Raw genomic sequence first — 22,731 nt, forward strand, 5'->3', positions numbered from 1 at the left:
GGGACAATAAAAAACAAATATGCCCCCCACGCCATGGGTGATGACACACATGGCCAGGGGGTCATTAATTATCTTTTTATTTTCAAAAGAAAATCCCACTTCAAGATTTTCTTTTTTAAAATTAAAGAGAAAAGCATTGACAAGAACTGCAGTAATGGTGGCTCATGCCAATGCTTTTGAAATGACCGCCAGCTGAGCAATCATTTCTAAATTCGGGGGCAGCATCTCCTCCAGGGCGATGGTGTAATTTATGCCATTGTCCTGGCAGAGAAATGGGCCATTTGCTGAAATATAAATCTTGCCCATAGTCCTATAGGTCCCCAAGACAACAGGAGTACACTTCTAATGCCCCCAGGATCTTAGAGGAATTACTTAGAGACTAACAGGGTGTCAGGCAGAGGGCAACAGCACGATCCAGATCAGGTTGACCTGCCACTGAACGGTGATGGTTTAAACCCAGATCTTTTGACTGGGTGTGAGTGTTTGATTGATTCAGATGCTCCGTCCATCACCATCCCCTTTTGTACCGCTTTTGGCCGCCATAAGTGTGGCAGGGTATGCTCAGACGTGAGTCCCTTGCTCACTTTGCCACTGGATTCAAGCAAGCCGGGCTGAAGACGGCTGGAATGCCAGAACCCGGTCCTCGGAAGCTTGTTTCCGGTCCAGGGAAGACATGGCTTGGCACTTCGGGCTGGACTGTTCCCATGAGGCACAGGGTCAGACTGGTTTCCATATAGCCATGTCTGAACTGGGGTGGCAGAGTGGGCTAAAGAACGGTGATGGTTTAAACCCAGATCTTTTGACTGGGTGTGACTGTTTGATTGATTCAGATGCTTCGTCCATCACCACCTCCTTTTGTACCACTTTTGGCAGCCATAAGTGTGGAAGGGTATGCTCAGACGTGAGTCCCTTGCTCACTTTGCCACTGGATTCAAGCAAGCCGGGCTGAAGATGGCTGGAATGCCAGAAACCGGTCCTCGGAAGCTTGTTTCCGGTCCAGGGAAGACATGGCTTGGCAGTTCGGGCTGGACTGTTCCCATGAGGACTTTGTCAAAAAAGAGAAGGATGGTGAAAGCACGCGGAAAGCTTACCGGACTCTATGACAAGGGGAGCAGCCACCACTTAATGGGAAGACGTAAGCAGCCCCATAACTTTTAAAACTTGGAGGAAAAGATTATCCTATCTTATTGTTTCCATTGATGGATGTTTTTATTTTAACATCGGAACTACCGCGTGCACACGAGATAATATATAAGTGATTGTGAGCCCTGGGGATGACGTATGCAGTCCCACATCTTTGATTAGCCGGCGCCAAAAACATTGGTTTTTAAGAATCTTTTATGTATGAGATGGTCTAATCCATACTCTCGTATTACGGTGTGCATATAATAGCTCGAGATTTTACTTCCCATATACAGACTCGGCTCGGGAATTAAAGGAAAATTTGCCCGTTTTAGACCAAGCAGAATCTATCTGTTTTCCTTCGCCGATTTTAAAGTATTTCTGGGGATTACAGCTAATAACTCTCCTGAGGAAGACGGCTGCACTGCTACCTGCCCGTCGAAACGCGTTGAGGATTGGGGGAGAGAATTCATTTGACTAGCTAAGGACTATTCTGATTGTTACTGAATATAACCTTATGAATTCCTCCCTCCTTTTGAGATTGTAGGAACGTATATGACAAACTGTGAAGATTGTATGTTCCTTTTATTGTCTGTTTTCCCTCGAATTCACTAAATTATTTTTATTTTGTTTTAAATGATATTTTAATAAACGTGTACATTTGGTAATTTATTTGTTGTTTCAGAATTTGGGTTTTTATGCACTGCTCTTTAGTTTGTCTGCATTGTCAGTTGTCCATTTATGTTGTGTTGATAAGTGTGACCAAAGGGAATTTCTTTTTTGACAAAGTCAACAGTTGGTACCCCATCCCTTTGGTTGAGGGTCCCTCTCTCTTTTATTAGAGACTGTTCCCATGAGGCACAGGGTCAGACTGGTTTGCATATAGCCATGTCTGAGCTGGGGTGGCAGAGTGGGCTAAAGAACGGTGATGGATTAAACCCAGATCTTTTGACTGGGTGTGAGTGTTTGATTGATTCAGATGCTCCATCCATCACCACCCCCTTTTGTACAGCAGGCAGAGGGCAACAGCACGATCCAGATCAGGTTGACCTGCCACTGGTCCGCTGGGCAGTTGCATCAAAAGCCTCTTGTAGCTGGTTGCATTGCTTTTAGCTCAAACAATTAACCCTTGTGGCCCATTTCTTCGTGCTAGGTACAAGAGGGAGCAAGGGTTGCTGTGTTCATCATAAGCCTTGTGGCATTCACAAATCTCACTCCTTAACCAAAAGCCCTTGCGGTTCCAATTTCAAATCCCAGAACAAACCCCGCACCAATGGGGACACGTGGCAGGAACTATTTATTCATGACATCCTGAGCCATCGGGCTACCTCCCCCTCGGCTCAGCAATACCCAAGGTACCGACGGACAGATAGGGATCAGCATGTCGTTGTACTCCCCTATTTTTGTAAGATTTGCGTTCTATTGTTTAGATAGAGGACCTGCTGGGCACTAACCATACTGCATACTGGGTCCGGTTCACCTTCAGCCACTTCCGATTGCACTTAAGACGGCATCTGCTAACGGTTTACACTGGACTTATTTGGGCTCGGTATAAGGCATTGAAACACAATTGATTATTGTCGTGCCTTTTCGCTGCCCTAGACCATCGAATCCCTATGTAAGATGAAAGGAGGTATTACGTGATGTGGTTTTGTGATGGAGCTCTTCTGTTAAAGGCTTCTGACATTGTCTTTCTGATAGATGTTTTTGTTAACATTTACTTACATGCCTATTACCGGCAGTTATGGGAAGGAATACAAGTAAGGACCTTTGTTTGGCCGGTGAAGATGGGAGAGACTTTAAACGACAAGAGCCTTTATAAATATGAGTTGCTAAATACATCTAGGACAGAGCAACCCTGCGGAGGGCTGTTGGTTAAGGAGTGAGATTTGTGAATGCAACAAGGCTTATGATGAACACGGGAGTTGATCCACAGAGATAGTCATTTCTTGTGTGATCTGTTTTGTTTACTCATTTTTAGAGCGGGCCTCATTCCCTGAGCAGTCGCCTGGAGAGGTGAGGAGTACTCCCACATAAAGCTGGGTGAGTACGTCTACTTTATGATGATGATCGCAGTAGTTTACATATGAGTAATTATCTGGACAATATTGCCATTGCATAAATATGAGAGAGATTTCGAGTAACGATGTCCCTGGATGTTCTGGGTCAGTAAAGAGCTGTTATGAACTCAACTATTCATATTTTTGTTTTTATTTTGTAGGAATGAATCCAGAGTTCCTGTACGGTTCGCTTACCTAATGGTAGCTAAAGGATATGGTAGGCTGTATCGCACCTACCATTTGATTTGATTACTTTATATTTTCACATTTTTGCAGAAGCATTGTTTATATTGGTCCTGACGAAAGCCTGGTGGCTGAAACATGTAGACCTGCCATTTCACCGCTTATGACAGTTATTTTTTCAAACTGTTGGCGCTCTATTTTTAGATTTGACACTAGGATATTGTTTATTAAAGTTTCTGGAAATATCCTAAAAGCCAATTTTAACATTTGCACTTTATCATTTTCCCTTTTTTGGCACTGCAAAACCTTCAGCACCACTGATCAAGACTGGCAAGTGGCTGTACCGATCACTGGGGTACGAAACAAGCACAGTTTTGACATCATTTTTTGGTTGGTGGAACAAATGGTGGAACCAACAACTAACCCCAGATGACGAAGTGGAGCCACGTATGTGGGCTGATGGTATGTATTCTTTTCTACTTAATGCATGCTGGCTTTTCTTTACTGCCTAGATGTTTAAGTGTCTCTGTTATACTATATCTCACAGTGTGTAGACCGGTAGGTTTTTGCGTTGTTTTTCAGTGGTAGATTGGGGATTGAACACTACCTGGTCTTTAGAGATTTTCCTAGGACCCTTTGTTGAAGGTTTGTGTATGCTGAGTACAACCCTTCAGGATATACTACTCAGGAGAGAAACACCTTGCCTCACACACAAGGCCCTTTTGTCCCTATGTCTGAAGGGAAAATAAAAAAAATCCCACAGTAAAGCCTTCCACAGTCATGTGACTGTTAAAATCGGTGAATACGATGTCAATGTACACCGTAATATATGTACACATATGTTAGAACCGGCTGTCTCTAGTTGGCAGAGGTATGTACTTCTGACAAATAGGGACACACCTTTTCTAGTCAGGGCAAGAGGATCACACCCTTTGATAACCCCTGCTCACCCCCTTGGTAGCTTGGCAGAACAGACAGGGTTATCTCAGAGGCTATGTGTTAAGCATTTATGACCATATACAGTAATAAAGTGAATACACTACAAATGGATACGACACAGTAGTATTATAAAAATAAGGATTTTTATATAAGGCTTAGCACAAGACCAAATAATGACAAAAATATACCACAATCTTAATAAATACTTTCGGAAGGAAAAATAATAGTTCAAGGGTAGTTTCTTCTTAGCACAAAGTCTTTAGTATCAAAAGCAACTCTTCTTCTTTAAAACACAGTTCTTGGCAACAATGTAACCCACACAGGAGTCACACGACGTCTAGGCAAAGTTAATCCAAAGGGTTCGGCGTCGACCACGAGGAGCGCTACGTCGAGCCCGGAGTCGCACAGACCCCTACAACACAGTACCTTGGAAAAGCGAAGCACACGATGATCAGCGGCGTCGAGATGTCCGGCGTCGCGTCTCCGGCGTCGATCCGGCCTCGGAGTCTGGGCGACCTGCTGCGGCATCGACAGATGTCAGGCAGGAGCAACGCTCACGAGGTGAAGCAGGATACGGCGTCGTCGTCGATGTCGTTGATGGCGTTGCATGAGTGAGCAGCGCTCACGGCGTCGAGAGGGCACGAAGTCAATACGATCAGCAGCGGTGCGGTCACTTGGAGCTGGAGCCAAACTCACTACTCACTGGCGTTGCTGCTGGCGTCGATCGGGCCCGGCGGCCGGCGTCGAGGAAGCGGGACACTGGAGCTGTTACTCACGATGTCGAGCTGGATTCGGCGACGTCTGTCAGCGTCGAGATTGCTGGTTTCTTTCAGAGGTGCTGGATTCTCAAGTTCCAGCAACAAGCACTTTTAGCAGATGAAGTCCTTTAGCCCTGTGACTTCAACAGGAGGCTGGCACTCTTCCAGCCCTTGGAGATTTTCTTTAGCAAAGCTTGAGAGTACACACTCAGTTCCTCTCTCCTGGTTCCTTGGCAAAAATAAAGAAGCACTGCAGGATTCCCCCCAGCACACAGCACACTGGCAGAAGGGGTAAGCAAGTCCTTGGATCAGCAGGCTTTTTGTCCTTGGTTCAGGTTTCCTTGTCAGAAGTGATCTAAATTCTTGGTTCACGGGTCCTTCTCTTATACCCCTTTTTGGCTTTGATCCCTTTGTCCATGCAGGGGGAATTTCCCAACATCCTGGGTCTGTTGTGGGTGTAGCCAGGCAGAGGCACCTGGCCTATTCACTGAGCAGGGCTGGGTCCTCAGACGCCCAGCAGGAGGTGGAGCTAGCATTGTCACTGGCAGGAGCAGAGCTATCGACCTCCGGGTAGGAGGTGGGGCCAGGATCGTCCATGGCAGGCACAGAGCCATCAGTCGCCTGGCAGGAGGTGGAGCCAGCATTGTATCAGGCAGGGCAGGCTATCAGGAACTACTCTCCCCCTACTCTCAATGCTAATGTCCCACTCATCCCACACTGATTCATTCATACCTCTGGAGCCACCCAGCTCCTGTCACACACACACCAAACCAACAGAAACCAGAAATAGTTAGACAAGAAAATAGCCACTTTCTAAAAGTGCTATTTTCAAACCCAGAGTCCAAAAACCATCCACACAAACGGATGCGTTATTAAACCCCGAGTTCAGGGATACCAAACTCGACATTGCACCATGCTCCCCGGGCCAGCTAGGATTATAACATTAATAACCCCGGCAGCCCATTCTAACTACTGGAGAGCAGGTTACCTCACAATAGTGAAAAACGAATATGGCTGTAATTCACTATTAGGACGTGCCAACTTGGTCAGGCTTGTCCTACCTTATCCTTACAATGCACCCTGCCCGTGGGCCTACCATAGGGGTGGCTAACATGAAGTTAAGGGAAGGTTTTTAGGGACTGGCAAGTAGGTGTACTTGCGCAGTCAGCGTGACAGTACCAGACTGCACATAAGTCTAGCAATGGTAGACCTTCAGACATACTTTTACTAGGCCGCTCTTGTGGGTGGCACAACATGTGCTGCAAGCCCACGAGCAGCATTTGTATTTACAAGCCCTGGCACTCCTGGTGCACTAGACTAGGGACTGACAGTAAACCAAATAAGCCAAACATGGAATTCAATCAACACAGCAATTTTACATAGGGAGCACTTGCACTGTGGCACTGATCAGCAGTGGCACAGTGCCCAAAGCGATATACCAGCAAAAACATCTTAAACAGCGGAGGCAAACAGAAAAAATGGAGGAGAGACTCAAGCCGATGATGTCAGGTCTAACACGTGTCCCCTCCAGCTGAAATGTGGGGAGAACTACCCTTGACCTAGGGAGTCCTCATCACTTTGGCGGAAAAATCTGGACAGACCATCAGCATTGGCGTGATCTGTACCTGGGCGGTGTTCCACTGTGAAGTCCATCCCCTGTAGGGAAATGGACCACCTCAACAGTTTTGGATTCTCACCTCTCATCTGCATCAGCCATCTGAGGGGCCTGTGGTCTGTCTGAACCCGGAAGTGAGTCCCAAACAGGTAGGGTCTCAGCTTCTTCAGCGCCCAGACCACAGCAAATGCTTCTCGTTCTATCGCACTCCACTTCTGTTCCCTGGGAAGTAACCTCCTGCTGATGAAGGCTACAGGCAAGTCTCGGCCCTCTTCATTCACCTGAGCTAGAACAGCCCCCACGCCATGCTCTGAAGCGTCCGTCTGGACAATAAATTCTTTAGAAAAGTCGGGTGCCTGGAGTATAGGTGTTGTGCACATTGCAGTTTTCAGGGTGTCAAAGGCCGTTTGACAGGCGTCAGTCCAGATCACATTTCGTGGCTGCTTCCTGGAAGTCAGCGAAGTCAAGGGGTGCACAATGTTACCATAATCCTTGACAAACCTCCTGTAGTAACCCGTGAGACCTTAGAAGGCTCTCACCTGAGTTTGGGTTTTGGGCGGCGCCCAAGCCAGGATGGTGTCAATCTTGGGTTGCAGGGGGGCCACCTTGCCGCTCCCTTCTTGGTGCCCCAAGTACACCACAGAACCCTGCCCAATCTGGCACTTACTGGCTTTGATTGTGAGGCCTGCTCTGCGCAGGGCCAACAACACTTCCAGGAGGTGGCGCAAGTGTTCCTCCCAGCTGGCGCTGAACACTGCGATGTCGTCCAGGTAGGCGGTACTGAAATCCTCCAGTCCAGCCAAGACCTGGTTGACCAACCTCTGGAAGGTGGCAGGGGCATCCTTTCTCCCGAAGGGCATCACCCGGAACTGGTAGAGCCCATCTGGTGTGGAGAATGCTGACCTCTCTTTTGCCCCATAAGTTAAGGCGATCTGCCAGTACCCAGACATTAGATCAAACGTGCTAAGGTACCGTGCAGCCCCCAACCGATCTATGAGCTCATCAGCTCTGGGGATGGGGTGCGCGTCAGTCTTGGTGACTGAATTGAGTCCTCGGTAATCCACACAGAACCGAAGTTCTGGTGAAGCACCAGGCGCTGCAGCCTTTGGGACCAAGACCAATGGGCTGGCCCAAGGACTGCTAGAGGACTCAACCACCCCTAAGGCAAACATTTTGGAGACCTCCTCCTTAATGTATGCTCTGACCTTGTCAGTCACCCTGTGAGCCTTGTGCTTGACAGGAGTGCTGTCCCCGGTGTCCACGTCATGGACACACCAGTGAGTGACACCGGGAATCAAGGAGAACAGATCAGGAAATTGCCCCAACAGGTGGCGACAATCTTGCTGCTGCTCAAGGGTCAGTGTGTCAGAGAGGACAACACCATCCACTGACCCATCTTGCTCTTTTGCATACAGGAGGTCAGGAAGAGGCTCACTCTCCTCCATTCCAGCATCTGTAGCTAGGAGCATGCCCACTTCGGACCTTTCGAAGTGGAGCTTCAAACGGTTGACATGCAGGACCCTCAAGGGGTTCCTGGGAGATTTCAAGTCCACCAAGTAGGTGACATCGCTCTTCTTCTTCACAACCTTAAACGGTCCAGTCCACCTGTCCTTGAGCGCACAAGGTTCCACAGGGGACATGACCCAAACTTCTTGACCAGGCTGAAGTTCGACCAGAGTGGCATTCCGGTCGTACCACCGCTTCATCTCTTCCTGGCTGGCCTCCAGATTTGCCTGAGCAAGATCTCTGAAGCGCCGAGTCTGGTTCCTAAAGGCCAGCATGTAACTGTATACATCCTGGGGAGGTGTCCTGGGAGATTGTTCCCAGGCTTCTTTAACCAGACTCAAAGGTCCTCTTACCGGGTGACCATACAAAAGCTCAAAGGGGCCGAACCCTAGAGACTTCTGCGGCACCTCTCGGTATGCAAACAGCAGGCATGGTAAGAGGACGTCCCATTTACGCCTCATTGATTCTTCAAGACCCATGATCATGCCTTTCAGGGTCCGGTTGAATCTCTCAACCAGCCCATTACCTTGAGGGTGGTAAGGAGTGGTGAGCTTGTAGGTTACCCCACACTCCTTCCACAGAGACTTCATATAATTGGAAATGAAGTTGGTGCCCCGGTCTGACACCACCTCTCTGGGGAACCCCATGCGGGAGAAAACACCCATCAGTGCCCGTCACCACGGGGGCCGTCACTGTCCTGAGAGGGATGGATTCCGGGTACCGTGTGGCATGGTCCACCAAGACCAGGATGAACCTGTTGCCCAGGGCTGTCTTGGCGTCCGCGGGCCCAACAATGTCAATCTCCACCCGGTCAAAGGGGGTACTGACAACCGGAAAAGGTTGGAGGGGAGCCTTCTGCTTCCTTCCGCTTTTCCCACTTGCCTGGCAAGTGTGACAGGTTTCACAATGGATGTCTACATCCCTTCTCATCTGAGGCCAATAGAAATGGGTGACAAGCCTGTCATAGGTCTTGTCCTGCCCCAGATGTCCAGCTAACGGAACGTCATGAGCCAAACCCAGTAGGAAGGCTCTGAAGCGCTGGGGTACCACCAGCACACGGGCTGACCCATGCTCAGCAGCCTTAGGCTCGCTATACAGGAGGTCGTTCTCCCAGTAAACAAGATGTGACCCTGACTGATCACCTGAGGTTTGGGCTGAGGCCTGCTGCCTCATACCCACAAGAGAAGGGCACACTTTCTGTTCTGCAACAAATTCTTCCCTGGAGGGACCACCATCCTGCTGCCAATGGGTCTGCTCGGGCAGGTCTCCCAGTTCAGCAACTTGTTCCCCTGTGGGCTCCAGGGCATCCCCCTCAGGGTCTACCTCCTCCTGGACCACGGGAACTACGGGGGCCGGTTTCCCGCGCCTCCTGCCTCTTCTCTTCACAGCTGGGTCCTGGGCCATATTTTCAGGCTCCGGGACCCCATAAACACCCTTACTTGCTGTCATGGATCGAGTGGTGGCACACACCCACTCTGGCACACCCAACATTTTCAGATGTGTCTCCCTCTTCACCTTAGCCCAAGGGGAGTCTTCTAAATCATTCCCCAGGAGACAATCGACAGGCATGGCGGGCCTCACAGCAACCTGAAGAGTACCTGAAACTCCACCCCCATTCAAAGGAAACTTGAGCTACCTCACACTCTTTCTGTGGAGTTGTCAGCAGCTATCACGGGGTAGAATGCGTGGGGAACCACCTGCTCTCTGGACACCAAGTGACACTTGACAGCTGTCACACTCTCTCCGGTGTCTCTGAGAGCTTCCACTCTATGGCCATTAATGGTCACCCACTGCCTATATTTATTAGTGTTACTAGGCAGAGGGGGTGGAGGGACCATTTCCATGTCTCCTAGCGAGACCAGTGACATCTCTGCGGGACCCCTCCCACCACTGGCAACCATCTCCTCCCCTCCCAGGGCTACACTCGCCAACTGATGGGGGGGTGCACATGGTGGTGCACTAGAGTCCCTCATGGGACACTGGGGATCAAAAAAACGATGTCCTACCTGCTTACAAACATAGCAGGTCATTGGGCCCCTATGAACAGGTTTACCTGTCGGGCCCCTGGCTTCTTCACAGGGGGAGGCTGGGAACCTTTCCCTTGGTTCCCTTGGGGATTACTTTGGGGCCCTTTCTGGGACTCCTTCTGTTTACCCTTGTCCCCCCCACTCTTCTGCTGGGGACCCTGCCCACCTTTGGCTGAGTCTCCCACTGGACCCTTGTGGACCCTGGTACTGACCCAGCGGTCCGCCTCCTCAGCAGGTTTTCTAGGGTTAGATAGCTTGCTATCAATAAGGTGCTGGCGCAGCTCTGGAAAACAGTTATTAGACAAATGCTCCCAAGCAAACAAATCATAAAGAGCTTCATAACTTTCCACTTTGCTGCCCTTTGCCCAACCATCCATGGCTCTGCAAAAAAATGACACATATTCAACCCACGTCGTACCAGGCAATTTCTCACATTCTCTAAAGGCTTGTCTGTACTTTTCTGGGGTTAGGCCATACCTCAACATTAAAGCATCTTTCATATGAGCATAAGACATCCTATCCTCCACAGGCATGTCTAACAGGGTATCTCTTCCCTCATTCACAAAGCGACCCCACAACCCCGCTCCCCAATCCTTCTCAGGGACCCGGTGGGCCAACAATGCTAACTCATATGCTTTAAACCATTGGCCAATATCTTCATACCTATGATAATCTTTTATCACATCTTTAGGAAAATAAAATCTACTTTCTGCAGGCACAGATGGGATGCTGCCACCAGAGGGATTCAAGTCTAACTCTTTAGCTTTAAGCTCTAGCTCCCTCAACCTTGTGTCACGCTCCAAAGCTAACTTTTCTCTTTCAAACTCCAACCTTTTGATCTCCAAATCATCTTCTCTCCTACCTCTTGCATTTTCTAACTCCAACTGCCCATTTATCTTAAGTTTTGCCATCTCCATGTTGTATGCACGCTCCTTCTCCCTTTATTCTCTTTCTTCAGGAGAAAGACCTTTGGAGGAAACACTGCTACTGGGAGAGGACACAGGCCCATTCACTGGTACCTCCTCATCCCCTTCCACTGGCGGTACCACCACCGGATCAGTGGGATCTGTGGCCTCTAACCAGGCTTCCAATGCTTTCAGATATTCCTCCTTTCTTGAGATGCCTGTAGTAGGAACTTTAAACTTCTTGCAAAAGGATTTCAGCTCCTTCAATTTGTAGTCGTTTATCTTTGCTCTATCAAATTCCCCCACAACAACAACAGGGGTGGTGCTTCCGGCATCACTCATGGTCAAAACTGGCAGTGTTAAAAAAAAAAAAAAATCAAGCTTCAGAAAAGCGGAGAACAAAAATAGAATCCTTCCAAATTAGATTGTGGCTGCGCTATGGTCTGCTTTCACTATGTAGCGCACACTAATCACTGCACATGGGTCATGAATGCAAGGTTCAAATCCTCACCGCTGCGTCCAATGTTAGAACCGGCTGTCTCTAGTTGGCAGAGGTATGTACTTCTGACAAATAGGGACACATCTTTTCGATTCAGGGCAAGAGGATGACACCCTTTGATAACCCCTGCTCACCCCCTTGGAAGCTTGGCAGAGCAGACAGGCTTATCTCAGAGGCTGTGTGTTAAGCATTTATGACCATATACAGTAATAAAGTGAATACACTACAAATGGACACGACACAGTAGTATTATAAAAATAAGGATTTTTATATAAGGCTTAGCACAAGACCAAATAACGACAAAAATATACCACAATCTTAATAAACACTCTTGGAAGGAAAAATAATAGTTCAAGGGTAGTTTCTTCTTAGCACAAAGTCTTTAGTATCAAAAGCAACTCTTCTTCTTTAAAACACAGTTCTTGGCAACAATGTAACCCACACGGGAGTCACACGACGTCGAGGCAAAGTTAATCCAAAGGGTTCGGCGTCAACCCCGAGGAGCGCTACGTCGAGCCCCGAGTCGCACAGACGCCCACAACACAGTACCTTGGACAAGCGAAGCACACGATGATCAGCGGCATCGAGATGTCCGGCGTCGCGTCTCCGGCGTCGATCCGGCCTCGGAGTCTGGGCGACCTGCAGCGGCGTCGACAGATGTCAGGCAGGAGCAGCGCTCACGAGGTGAAGCAGGATACGGCGTCGTCGTCGATGTTGTTGATGGCGTTGCAAGAGTGAGCAGCGCTCACGGCGTCGAGAGGGCACGAAGTCGATACGATCAGCAGCGGTGCAGACACGAGGTCACTTGGAGCTGGAGCCGAACTCACTATTCACTGGCGTTGCTGCTGGCATCGATCGGGCACGGCGGCCGGCGTCGAGGAAGCGGGACACTGGAGCCGTTAGTCACAATGTCGAGCTGGATTCGTCGACGTCCGTCGGCGTCAAGATTGCTGGTTTCTTTCAGAGGTGCTGGATTCTCAAGTTCCAGCAACAAGCACTTTTAGCAGATGAAGTCCTTTAGCCCTGTGACTTCAACAGGAGGCTGGCACTCTTCCAGCCCTTGGAGATTTTCTTTAGCAAAGCTTGAGAGTACACACTCAGTTCCTCTCTCCTGGTTCCTTGGCAAAAATAAAGAAGCACTGCAGGATTCCCCTCAGCAAACAGCACACTGGCAGAAGGGGTAGGCGAGTCCTTGGATCAGCAGGCTTCTTGTCCTTGGTTCAGGTTTCCTTGTCAGAAGTGATCTAAATTCTTGGTTCAGGGGTCCTTCTCTTATACCCCTTTTTGGCTTTGATCCCTTTGTCAATGCAGGGGGAATTTCCCAACATCCTGGGTCTGTTGCAGGTGTAGCCAGGCAGAGGCACCTGGCCTATTCACTGAGCAGGGCTGGGTCCTCAGACGCCCAGCAGGAGGTGGAGCAGGCATTGTCACTGGCAGGAGCAGAGCTATCGGCCTTCTGGTAGGAGGTGGGGCAGGATCGTCCATGGCAGGCACAGAGCCATCAGTCGCCTGGCAGGAGGTGGAGCCAGCATTGTATCAGGCAGGACAGGCTATCAGGAACTACTCTCCCCTACTCTCAATGCAAATGTCCCACTCATCCCACACTGATTCATTCAGACCTCTGGAGCCACCCAGCTCCTGTCACACACACACCAAACCAGCAGAAACCAGAAATAGTTAGACAAGAAAATAGCCACTTTCTAAAAGTGCTATTTTCAAACCCAGAGTCCAAAAACCATCCACACAAACAGATGTGTTATTAAACCCCGAGTTCAGGGATACCAAACTCGACATTGCACCATGCTCCCCGGGCCAGCTAGGATTATAACATTAATAACCCCGGCAGCCCATTCTAACTAATGGAGAGCAGGTTACCTCACAATAGTGAAAAACGAATATGGCTGTAATTCACTATTAGGACATGCCAACTTGGTCAGGCTTGTCCTACCTTATCCTTACAATGCACCCTGCCCGTGGGCCTACCATAGGGGTGACTAACATGAAGTTAAGGAAGGTTTTTAGGGACTGGCAAGTAGGTGTACTTGCGCAGTCAGCGTGACAGTACCAGACTGCACGTAGGTCTAGCAATGGCAGACCTTCAGACATACTTTTACTAGGCCGCTCTTGTGGGTGGCACAACATGTGCTGCAAGCCCACGAGCGGCATTTGTATTTACAAGCCCTGGCACTCCTGGTGCACTAGACTAGGGACTGACAGTAAACCAAATAAGCCAAACATGGAATTCAATCAACACAGCAATTTTACATAGGGAGCACTTGCACTGTGGCACTGATCAGCAGTGGCACAGTGCCCAAAGCGATATACCAGCAAAAACATCGTAAACAGCGGAGGCAAACAGAAAAAATGGAGGAGAGACTCAAGCCAATGATGTCAGGTCTAACAACATAATAATGTCACTACCAGTAAATATGATGTCGATGTATGCCACAACAAATGTACACATAATAATGAGAACGTCTGTAAATGCAATATCAGTGACCGCCATTCTATATGTACACATAATAACGAACTTGTATCATTGCTGTTGAATCCACTTGAGATGACCCCCCCCATCAACTCTGAGTCAGAGATATGTGGTCAGACAGGCCCTGAGACCCAAACCCAAGCCTACCCATTGATAGGTCACAGGTAGGGGTTACACTCAGCCCAAAGACAAACATGCGAACAGGGAAAACCCAAATGGATCCCACAGATAGGCAGCTACACCACAATAGGTTCAAGGAGATTGGCCCCAATAAATCATGTTTGGCCAAATGTGCACATTCCCAAAATACCACAAAGTGAGATCCCACACTTAGTTAGGAACACTCAGCTAATCAGAACACAGCATACACACTACACGCAGTGATCACACACTCCCAATACCGACATCCGGACACTTACACACTTGCCCACATTAGGACTCCACAAAGCCGAGAGCCACCTGTACCCCCTTATCGGATGGTTACATTTATGTTTCATGACTAGGCCCAGATTTTGGTGCTCTACAAGAATGTGTAATCTGTTTATTGTAAAAACTGTATATAATGCCAGCCAAAACTTCTGTACATTGAAATAGCCTTCAGACACGGCTCTGTTGCTGCTCTCCTGGCCGCTGCGTTTAATTAAACCAACTTGTTCCTGTTTTGCAAAACGTCTCTTGTCTTTTCCTTTTTTAAAGGTAAATTCATTTCCAAGCAACATGACCCTGGCAGAAAGGCTCATTTTGGTTAGACAGAAAAATGCCAACTTTCTAAAGGTAACATATGAAAAATGTTCCGGAGGCATTATTTACACATCATTTCAATAGTTAGACTGGTCATAACAATGATCCGATTATATCCCATCAATCAGTCGCTCATGTATTAACAAACACAAGCGTATTGTTTTTCAGAAAATATACCATTCTTTTGTTATATGACTGCATCAATTTTTAAACATACATTTTGAACACACAGGTGGTGAAAAAACATTGTATATAGATTATACACAGCAGTATATTAATATATCCACACTGGTGCAGCCACAAAATACCTCAAAAATGAATTGTATGCATGTATTTCAGGGATATTATGAAGGGCACCATCCTCTTAACAAAGTAGAAAGATAAATCCACAGTCGCATTATTTAAATCCTGATCTTTTAACTTGGTCGAAAATGCTTAAATGTGATTAATAATGTTAAAGAGGATAATGTGTTGACGTTTCGGTCCCAGGTGGCCACAAAATACCACGAGACCATCAGCAGGACTCAGTGTTGGAAATGAATCAATCCTGCAGACACTTGTCTTCAAAGCATATATTGCCCACATAGTGCCAACATTCCTTAACAAATGGGTAAATAACGGCACAGCAACTTTGGACTGGGTCATTCAATCAGTACTCCGTACAGGACCGTCCTAACCATACCCAGGTCTGTTGGGGAAGATTGGGTTGCCCTGCGGTATAAAAAAAATTCTAAATGTGGCATTTTCAGATTAGTAGCTTACAATCCGATTTAATCGATGAGGAATAATTTCAACTACAATTCATCTGAGTGGAAGAAGCATTTCTCTATTTTTCAAAAACTGAAGTTATCACTAATTAAGTGTAATAAGGTAACCCACTGTTAGTTTATGGCAGAGACAGCCTTACAGCAGTGGAAAACTACTTGAGGAGTTTTTCCCTGCCAGGACATATAAACGTTAAGTACACATGTCCTACTTTTTAAACACCAATCTCCCTGCCCTATGAACCTTTAGGGCCTACCTTAGGAGTGACTAACAAATATTAAAAAGGAATGTTTATGCTTAGTAAAAGGTTGATTTTGCCAGGTAGAAATTACAGTTTAAACTGCATTAGAGGCTGCAATGGGATGCATGAGACATTCTTTACAATGCTACTTTAGTGGGCGGCCCAACGGGTGCTGCAGCCCACTAGTAGTATTTAATTTATAGGCCCTGGGTACACGTAGTACCAATCACTAAGGACTCATAAGTAAATCAAATGTACCAATTAGGTGTTTGCCAATTTTACCATGATTATGGGAGAGAGCACAAGTTTTTCCCATTGGTTAGCAGAAGTAAAATACACAGAGTCGTATTAGCCAACAAAAATTGGTTCAGCAGAGAAAGGAAAAAATCTAGCATGGCCATGCAGAGTGTGCCAGGTCAAATGCCTGATATTCTCCCTGGCCTGGCTGGCCATTGATGCCGTCTGTGGCAGAGGAGATGGCTTACACTCATTTGGCTGTGTGGGTCAAGCAGCTCTTATTCAGTTGAGTCTTGCTCCTTGATTTATTTCTTGTGCCCAGACACAAGCCCAACATGCAAACATGAGAACAGACCATAGGTGAGTTAGACAAGGTCTGACGACCTTCTCCTTAGCACTGTCCAGTGCAACTGCTGACTGTGATTGCAAGATAAGGAGTGTTTCACACTTCTAGGTGTCAGTAGTAGTTTGACTCTCACAGCACTTTCTAAACCTTCAGGAAGACCTCGCACTCTCTGATACCTCCATGGAACAGCACTCACTAAAGGCACACTCAGCTTTCCTGGACCTCACCCATCATTGTGAGTGGTGCAGGTCCAACCAAGTCAACACTGCCCATAGCACCTCACCACCTCCTCAGCACATTCATTGTCCTCAGGCAGCATCTTCTTCATGCAAGTGCACATCCACGCCCTATCCTCAGTGGTTAGTCAGATCCTTCCTTCAAGACAGGATCCAAGGCAGCTTCTTCTCCTGCCAGGCTTCAAACATTCGCAAGTTCTGTTCCTGAATCAAGCATGGGGAGTTGGCAGTGAATACACCTACCTTGAAGCATTAGAGTTTCTTAGTTCCCTCTGCTGTGTAAATGGTGGATTCTGGTAGAGAAATCTCAACACCCTGGTAGGAAGTCTCTGCTCAATCTTTATAGGAAAGTGGAAGACAATAGTTTTGTGTTCCAGGCTCAAGAGTGCTTCTAGGCAGTACTGCTCTTTTTCTCTTTCCACTGTACTGACGAAGCAAATGTCTTTGGCATGGAGTGTCAGCAAGAAGGCAGGGTGGCACATGGTCCATATGTGCATCCTATATGCACAAAACAATAAACACATACAAAATACATGTCCCACATGGATGTGTAAAGTACTCAGTTGCAGAGGAATAGTAGACAACTTTAAAAGTAGACTCTTAGCACAGGCCTGTTTTGTCATGATAAACTATAGCTATCACCACTACCAATCGTCTATAGCCCTGCAAGCTGATGGTTATCACGCTCAGTATAGAAGGCGCACTAGATCGGAGAGCCCCACTCTGGCTTTAAACCTAAAAAAACTACATTCTTGATGATCATGTGTGGTGTTGAAGTAGCAGTAGCTTGCTATGGTGAATTCAATGTTGGAGTTCATGTGCTTCAGAGCCATCCAATGGACATTCTGCTGTTCCAACAATCCCCCAGTGACTGGAGTTTCTTTAGGTGGTCAGGTTTGTTGAAAGCATGTTTAGATCTAAGAATGTAAGGCATTTGTTTTTTTCATAATGGATTTTGGAAGTACTGCAATGCAAACACAATATAATTGACAGGCTCTCGTCACATCTAAACAAAATTATGCTTGAGCTGTATTAAAGATGTTGGATTATTATCAGAATTCTTGAATTCCAGACAAAGTAAGTTTCTCTGAAACCATACCCAGATTTGTAAATGGTTGTGATAATAATGTCGAACAGTTACTCGGTCTAATCCGAGGTGCAATGGTGGACAAAAGAGGAATGTTTTGCAATGCTACCCTGGCGAGTTCCAGTGGTTATACTATTTGCAAGTATCCCTTTCATCCTCGTTTGATGTAATGCCCAGCATGGCCAATGGTATGCGCAGCCATGGGTCCAGTGCTGACTGTGCCACAGGATTCAAAACTGCACTGGACCGAAGATTCCCAACGAGGCCGAAACCAGTTTTTGTTTACTTTTGTTCATGATCAGAGAGAACATGGCTTGGCAGTTCATGCTTGACTGCTCCTATTGGAGAATGGCTGGGTCTGATGTAAATTTGATGGAGTCTAATCTGAGGTGGCATTTCGGGCAAAAGAATGATGGTTTAAAATGCTATCTGAGTGATTGCCAGTGGTCGGACTATCAGCAAGCATTCCTGCCATCACCTTTTGTGTTTTTAAGTGTGGTTCTTCCCAGGTTTTGAGAGGCCAATGTATGAGATATGATATTGTAAATTGGATCCTAAATCTCAGCAGAATTACTTTGAGTCACAAGAATTCCACTTGGCCTGTTAGTCTACCAAACTGTAAAAACAGATAAAAGGCTGTTACCATGTGACCTCCTTAGGAGGTGAGCCTTGTTTCCAGAATCCTCAAGGTACTAAGTTCCAGAAAACACAGGAGTATATTTAGGTCTGGGTTTTGACAGCACAGCTGTGAAACAGACCTATTGCTAACAGCATACAGGGAGTAGATTTTTGATCTGCCACTCCAGTCACTGTCTTTCTTTGATCAGCCTGGTTCAGACTTTGGCTTGAGACTTTGTCAATAATGTGTTGGCTCAGTCCACTGGAGACTTTATCTCTGACTGAATACCATTGACTGTTTGGCTGTATCATTTCCCTTCCACTCAGGTGTTTGCACCGACCTGCTAGAGGGACTTATTTACAGCTATTGGCTGTGGTTTTTTGCTTCTGCGGAATCCCTCCTATGACTGTCGCTTCAATGTGCTAATGCTCCCTGTGTTAACACATTAAACCCATACATGTTGACTTTACCAATATAGCCTTATAGCCCACCGTAGAGGGCTATACCGGCTATTAAAGGTCCTCTCCAGCGTTAAAGGCCCCGAGCCGAAGGCGAGGGCCTTTAATAAGGGAGAGGGACTTTAATAGCGGTATAGCCCATCTACGAAGGGCTATAAGGCTATTAGAACATTCTGTCACCAGAGGACAGAATGTTCAAACATAAAAAACAAAGCCTTTTGGGAGCGTGAGGGGATTGGAATCCCCTCAGGTTCCCTGAAGCCTTTGTTCACAGCCAGAGCTGGGAACAAAGAAACATTGGAATGTTGGAGCTCCAGGCTTATACCAGCCATTATAAGCCCAGAGCACTCCATTGTTTTCAATGGAGCTCCCAACATTCCAATGTTCTAATAAACATTGTAGACGAATTGGCATCAGAAAACTGCGCCCTTTTAAAGTAGGCACAAGGAAGGGGTAATGCTTTCATTTCTCCTTCCTTTTCTGACTTTAAACATGTGCTGCACTGTACAGCACACATACAAAGGCAGGGTATTTTGTACTGTAAGGGTACCCTTCCAGTAGAAAACCTATGCTAGACTCACAGAGACACCCTTGCACCATGGCGCAACAGTGCAAGGCAGCTGATTTCAACCCCGCGCTCGGGAGATGGGAGGAGAGAGTCACATTTCAATGTATTTGACGCTCTCCTGCTCGCTCCTTCTCATGCATTAACAGCATTCACAACTGAAACACTGCGCTGCGTGAGAACTTAATAAACATGGTCTTAGTGAGTTAGGCATTATTTTGCCACAGTATTGCATAATAGGTCTACATAGTAGAACTTTAAAGGGACGCATGTGATCATTCGTGAAATTGGGTGGGAGATATCAGCAAGTTTCTTAGGATACAAGCTTGCTCCCTTTTGAAATAAAATATTTTAAAAAATCTGAAAATTTTGAATTGAAAACCTGTTTTCCCACAGGCATGTAGTGAACACTGTCATCAGGGGTGTGGCCTTTCCAACAAGTCTGCCAGATGTATTCCTCTCTGACTCTCTGGCAATCCTGAGCAGGAAAATTGGAAAAGTTTTCCTCAGTGGGAGAAAACTTCCAGGAGATATAGGAAATTATCTTTCCGTTTTGTGAGAACAGATCCCACTTTCGGGACTGACCTGTAAGAATACAGAAATATTAACCAAGCCTCCATGCCACTATGACAATGGGAACAGTTAGCACTGTTTTTATGTCTCTCACTAGAAAAAAGCCTCTTGTTGACCATACCAAAAGCCTACAATAGGCTTAAAGTCCATCAATTACTTACTGTTGATTGGCTTTATTGTTTCACATTTTCTTATTTCTTATTCGATTGATCACTTTAGTCTTCTTGCATTTGTCCCTAACCAGGAGCATAACCTCGTTACCATCCTTTTGATTACTCATGTGTATCCTTTCATTGCTTACACTTAGGGGGCTGATAATTTTATTTCACTTTCAGCACCCCATGATAGTGCATGGGTGTTCTCTCTCTCTCTCTTAAGTGCAGCTTCCCTCCCAAAGACCTACTTTGCCAACCCATGTGCTCCCTGTTGCTCCCTCATCCCTCCTCCCAAGCTCGTCCACTACTTTCCCGACTCCTCCCTTGCTTTCTAAATATTATTTTGGGCCTTTTCCTGCCCAGCCTCAAGCACCGCCATAGCTCCCTTGGCCTTACCCAATTCCAGTGGCTTTCCTCCACATGGTCCTCCCTTGCTTCCCAAATCCCTCATGGTTCATTTACATTTTTTTAATTCATTTTATTTTAAAAGATTTTTTATGGCATGATAGCTGCCATTTGCTGCTAGGCCGCTCTCTAGTACAACAAAGCCAATTTGCACTATTAAAATGATTTATTTTGTATTTATTGATCAACATGGTATCAGCCATCTTGGTTTGTTAAATATACAATGTGCTCACATTATTAACTAAGCCTGCGTCTATATCATCATGCAGGCATGCGCCTAGGGAATGACTTGGCCGAATCATCACACCTTTTTTTCACCTGATGCTATATGACATCGATAAAAAGCCTGTGGCTTTTAAGGATGTTGCACAGCATCAGCAAAAACATTGATAAAACCAATAGGTCACAAAAACGAGACCTACTAACTTTATTATTGACTAGTTTTCTTTCCACAAAGTGGCTGCCACCATGGTTGGCTGGAGCCGCTCACCCAGCAGCCAGTACTAGATTTTGAGTGATGGCTAGGGCTGGGGCTTCAACCGCAGCTGTTTGGCAGCCAGTACACCAAACTCTAGAAAAGCCCTTCTTCTTGTACATCCTTTATAATTACAGCCAGTATAAATCTGAAGAACTTTGCGTCGTCTCCCACTATAAGTTCACTATATTAAATGTATTAGTTGATAAATAGCTCAATTATCTAAGAGATACAACTTGGAATGAAGTTAAGCTTATCTTTTACAAAAAACAATACATTATTGACTTTAACTTTGTAAACATGTCTAAAAGCTGTTAACAGAAGCTGAAAAGGTTGCTCCTCTTTCTTACAATTTTAAATAACCAGCAAGAAACTTCCATTCAAAGAATCAAGATCAGAAACCATTTACACTTACCATTACATTCCTGAACAACTACAAATTCGAAGTTCTTGGGTATTTCCACGCCAATATTGGACCTATGAATACATATTTGGAGAAAACAAAACATCTATTGAGTGAAATTGCAAGAATCAAAAACTTGGTAACCTCTGTCATTGACAGCACCTGGATATCGTAAAAACTGTGAAGACCTTCATGATATGACCAACTTCAGTGCCATTATGAATTGTAAGACTAATTTTCAGTACTTTATTGAGAGGAACTGATGACTACCAATTAAATATAAGAAGAAATCTTTAAACATCACCTGTGGGAATTCATATTTTACAAGATTTCTCAAAAGTCCTGCAATTAAATCTTTGTTTTAAAAATCAATCTCATTGGGGCGTGGCCAAGATGGCGGCGTAGACGGTCGCAGGTCCCGTGAGATCCCGGTACCGTCGCCCCCTATAGCCGATAGAAAGCACAGTGTCCCCCCCAAAGGGTAACTTTTGGCGACCGGGAGATCCACGGAGGCTCAGAGACACAGCGACATCAGCTCATGAGCTTCCGAAAGCTGAGAGACGACCCAGCTCGCTGGCAGGGATATCGAGGCGGCCACTGGGAGGCCCCGGCCGGGAGACAGACGCAGCAGATCGGGGACACCCGGGCTCACCCGACAGCCCATAGGTGCCTGGGGGAGTCGGGGGCCCTAGAACGTGAGAGGCGAGGCGGCAGAGACACAGCCGCAGCGGTCTGAGAACCTCTAGCCCTCCCCTCCCCCCGGCCTCGAAGCGACGGCCGCACCTCACCAGCGGGAGCCAGATAGACGCCACGAGGACTTGCCATCAGCGTGCAAGAACAACCGGACACCGACCTGCCGTCATTGAGGAGGTGAGGAGTCGCGGGTGCAGCAGCGGGAAGGAGGCGACCCCACTTACAGCCACCAGCGCCATTTTGGGTCAGCGACGGGAGTGCGCTGAGCACTAGACCTGAAGGACTGGGTTTTTCTAAGACCCAGCCGTGCCAGGGATAACACCTGAAACCTTCGTGGGTTACCTGTTCCGGCGTACAAATGACAGAGACACGGGACACTTCCTTCGGCGTCAAAGATTCAAGGTTTATTTACTGCAGGGAACACAGAAGTCACGAGAAGTACATAACATGTATGTTCACGGAGACTGCTTCGAATTGTATCTGTGGATCGCTCCTTTTATACAGTTTTTCGTCATAAGATAACATGGCAAACAAAAGGTTACAACCCGGTTCCCACAGTAAATTTCATAGGGGGTCGCTTTCATGTATTCAGGGCCCGGAACATAATTACAGTAGCATTTGTCGGTTCCCAAC

The 22,731-nt window shown here is 46.8% G+C and overlaps 1 protein-coding gene across 1 annotated transcript in view; it reads right to left on the reverse strand.

The window, feature by feature from the left end:
- Positions 1-22,731, reverse strand: part of LOC147732729 (NXPE family member 4-like) — a 465,136-nt gene that overhangs the window by 83,158 nt on the left and 359,247 nt on the right. Inside the window, exon 4 of the mRNA XM_086957281.1 lies at positions 21,418-21,479. Within this exon, the coding sequence (XP_086813407.1) occupies positions 21,418-21,479 (62 nt within the window). The remainder of the gene's footprint in view (positions 1-21,417; positions 21,480-22,731) is intronic.

This window comes from Lissotriton vulgaris, chromosome 2_1 (assembly GCF_964263255.1).
Source record: "Lissotriton vulgaris chromosome 2_1, aLisVul1.2, whole genome shotgun sequence".
Taxonomy (NCBI): domain Eukaryota; kingdom Metazoa; phylum Chordata; class Amphibia; order Caudata; family Salamandridae; genus Lissotriton; species Lissotriton vulgaris.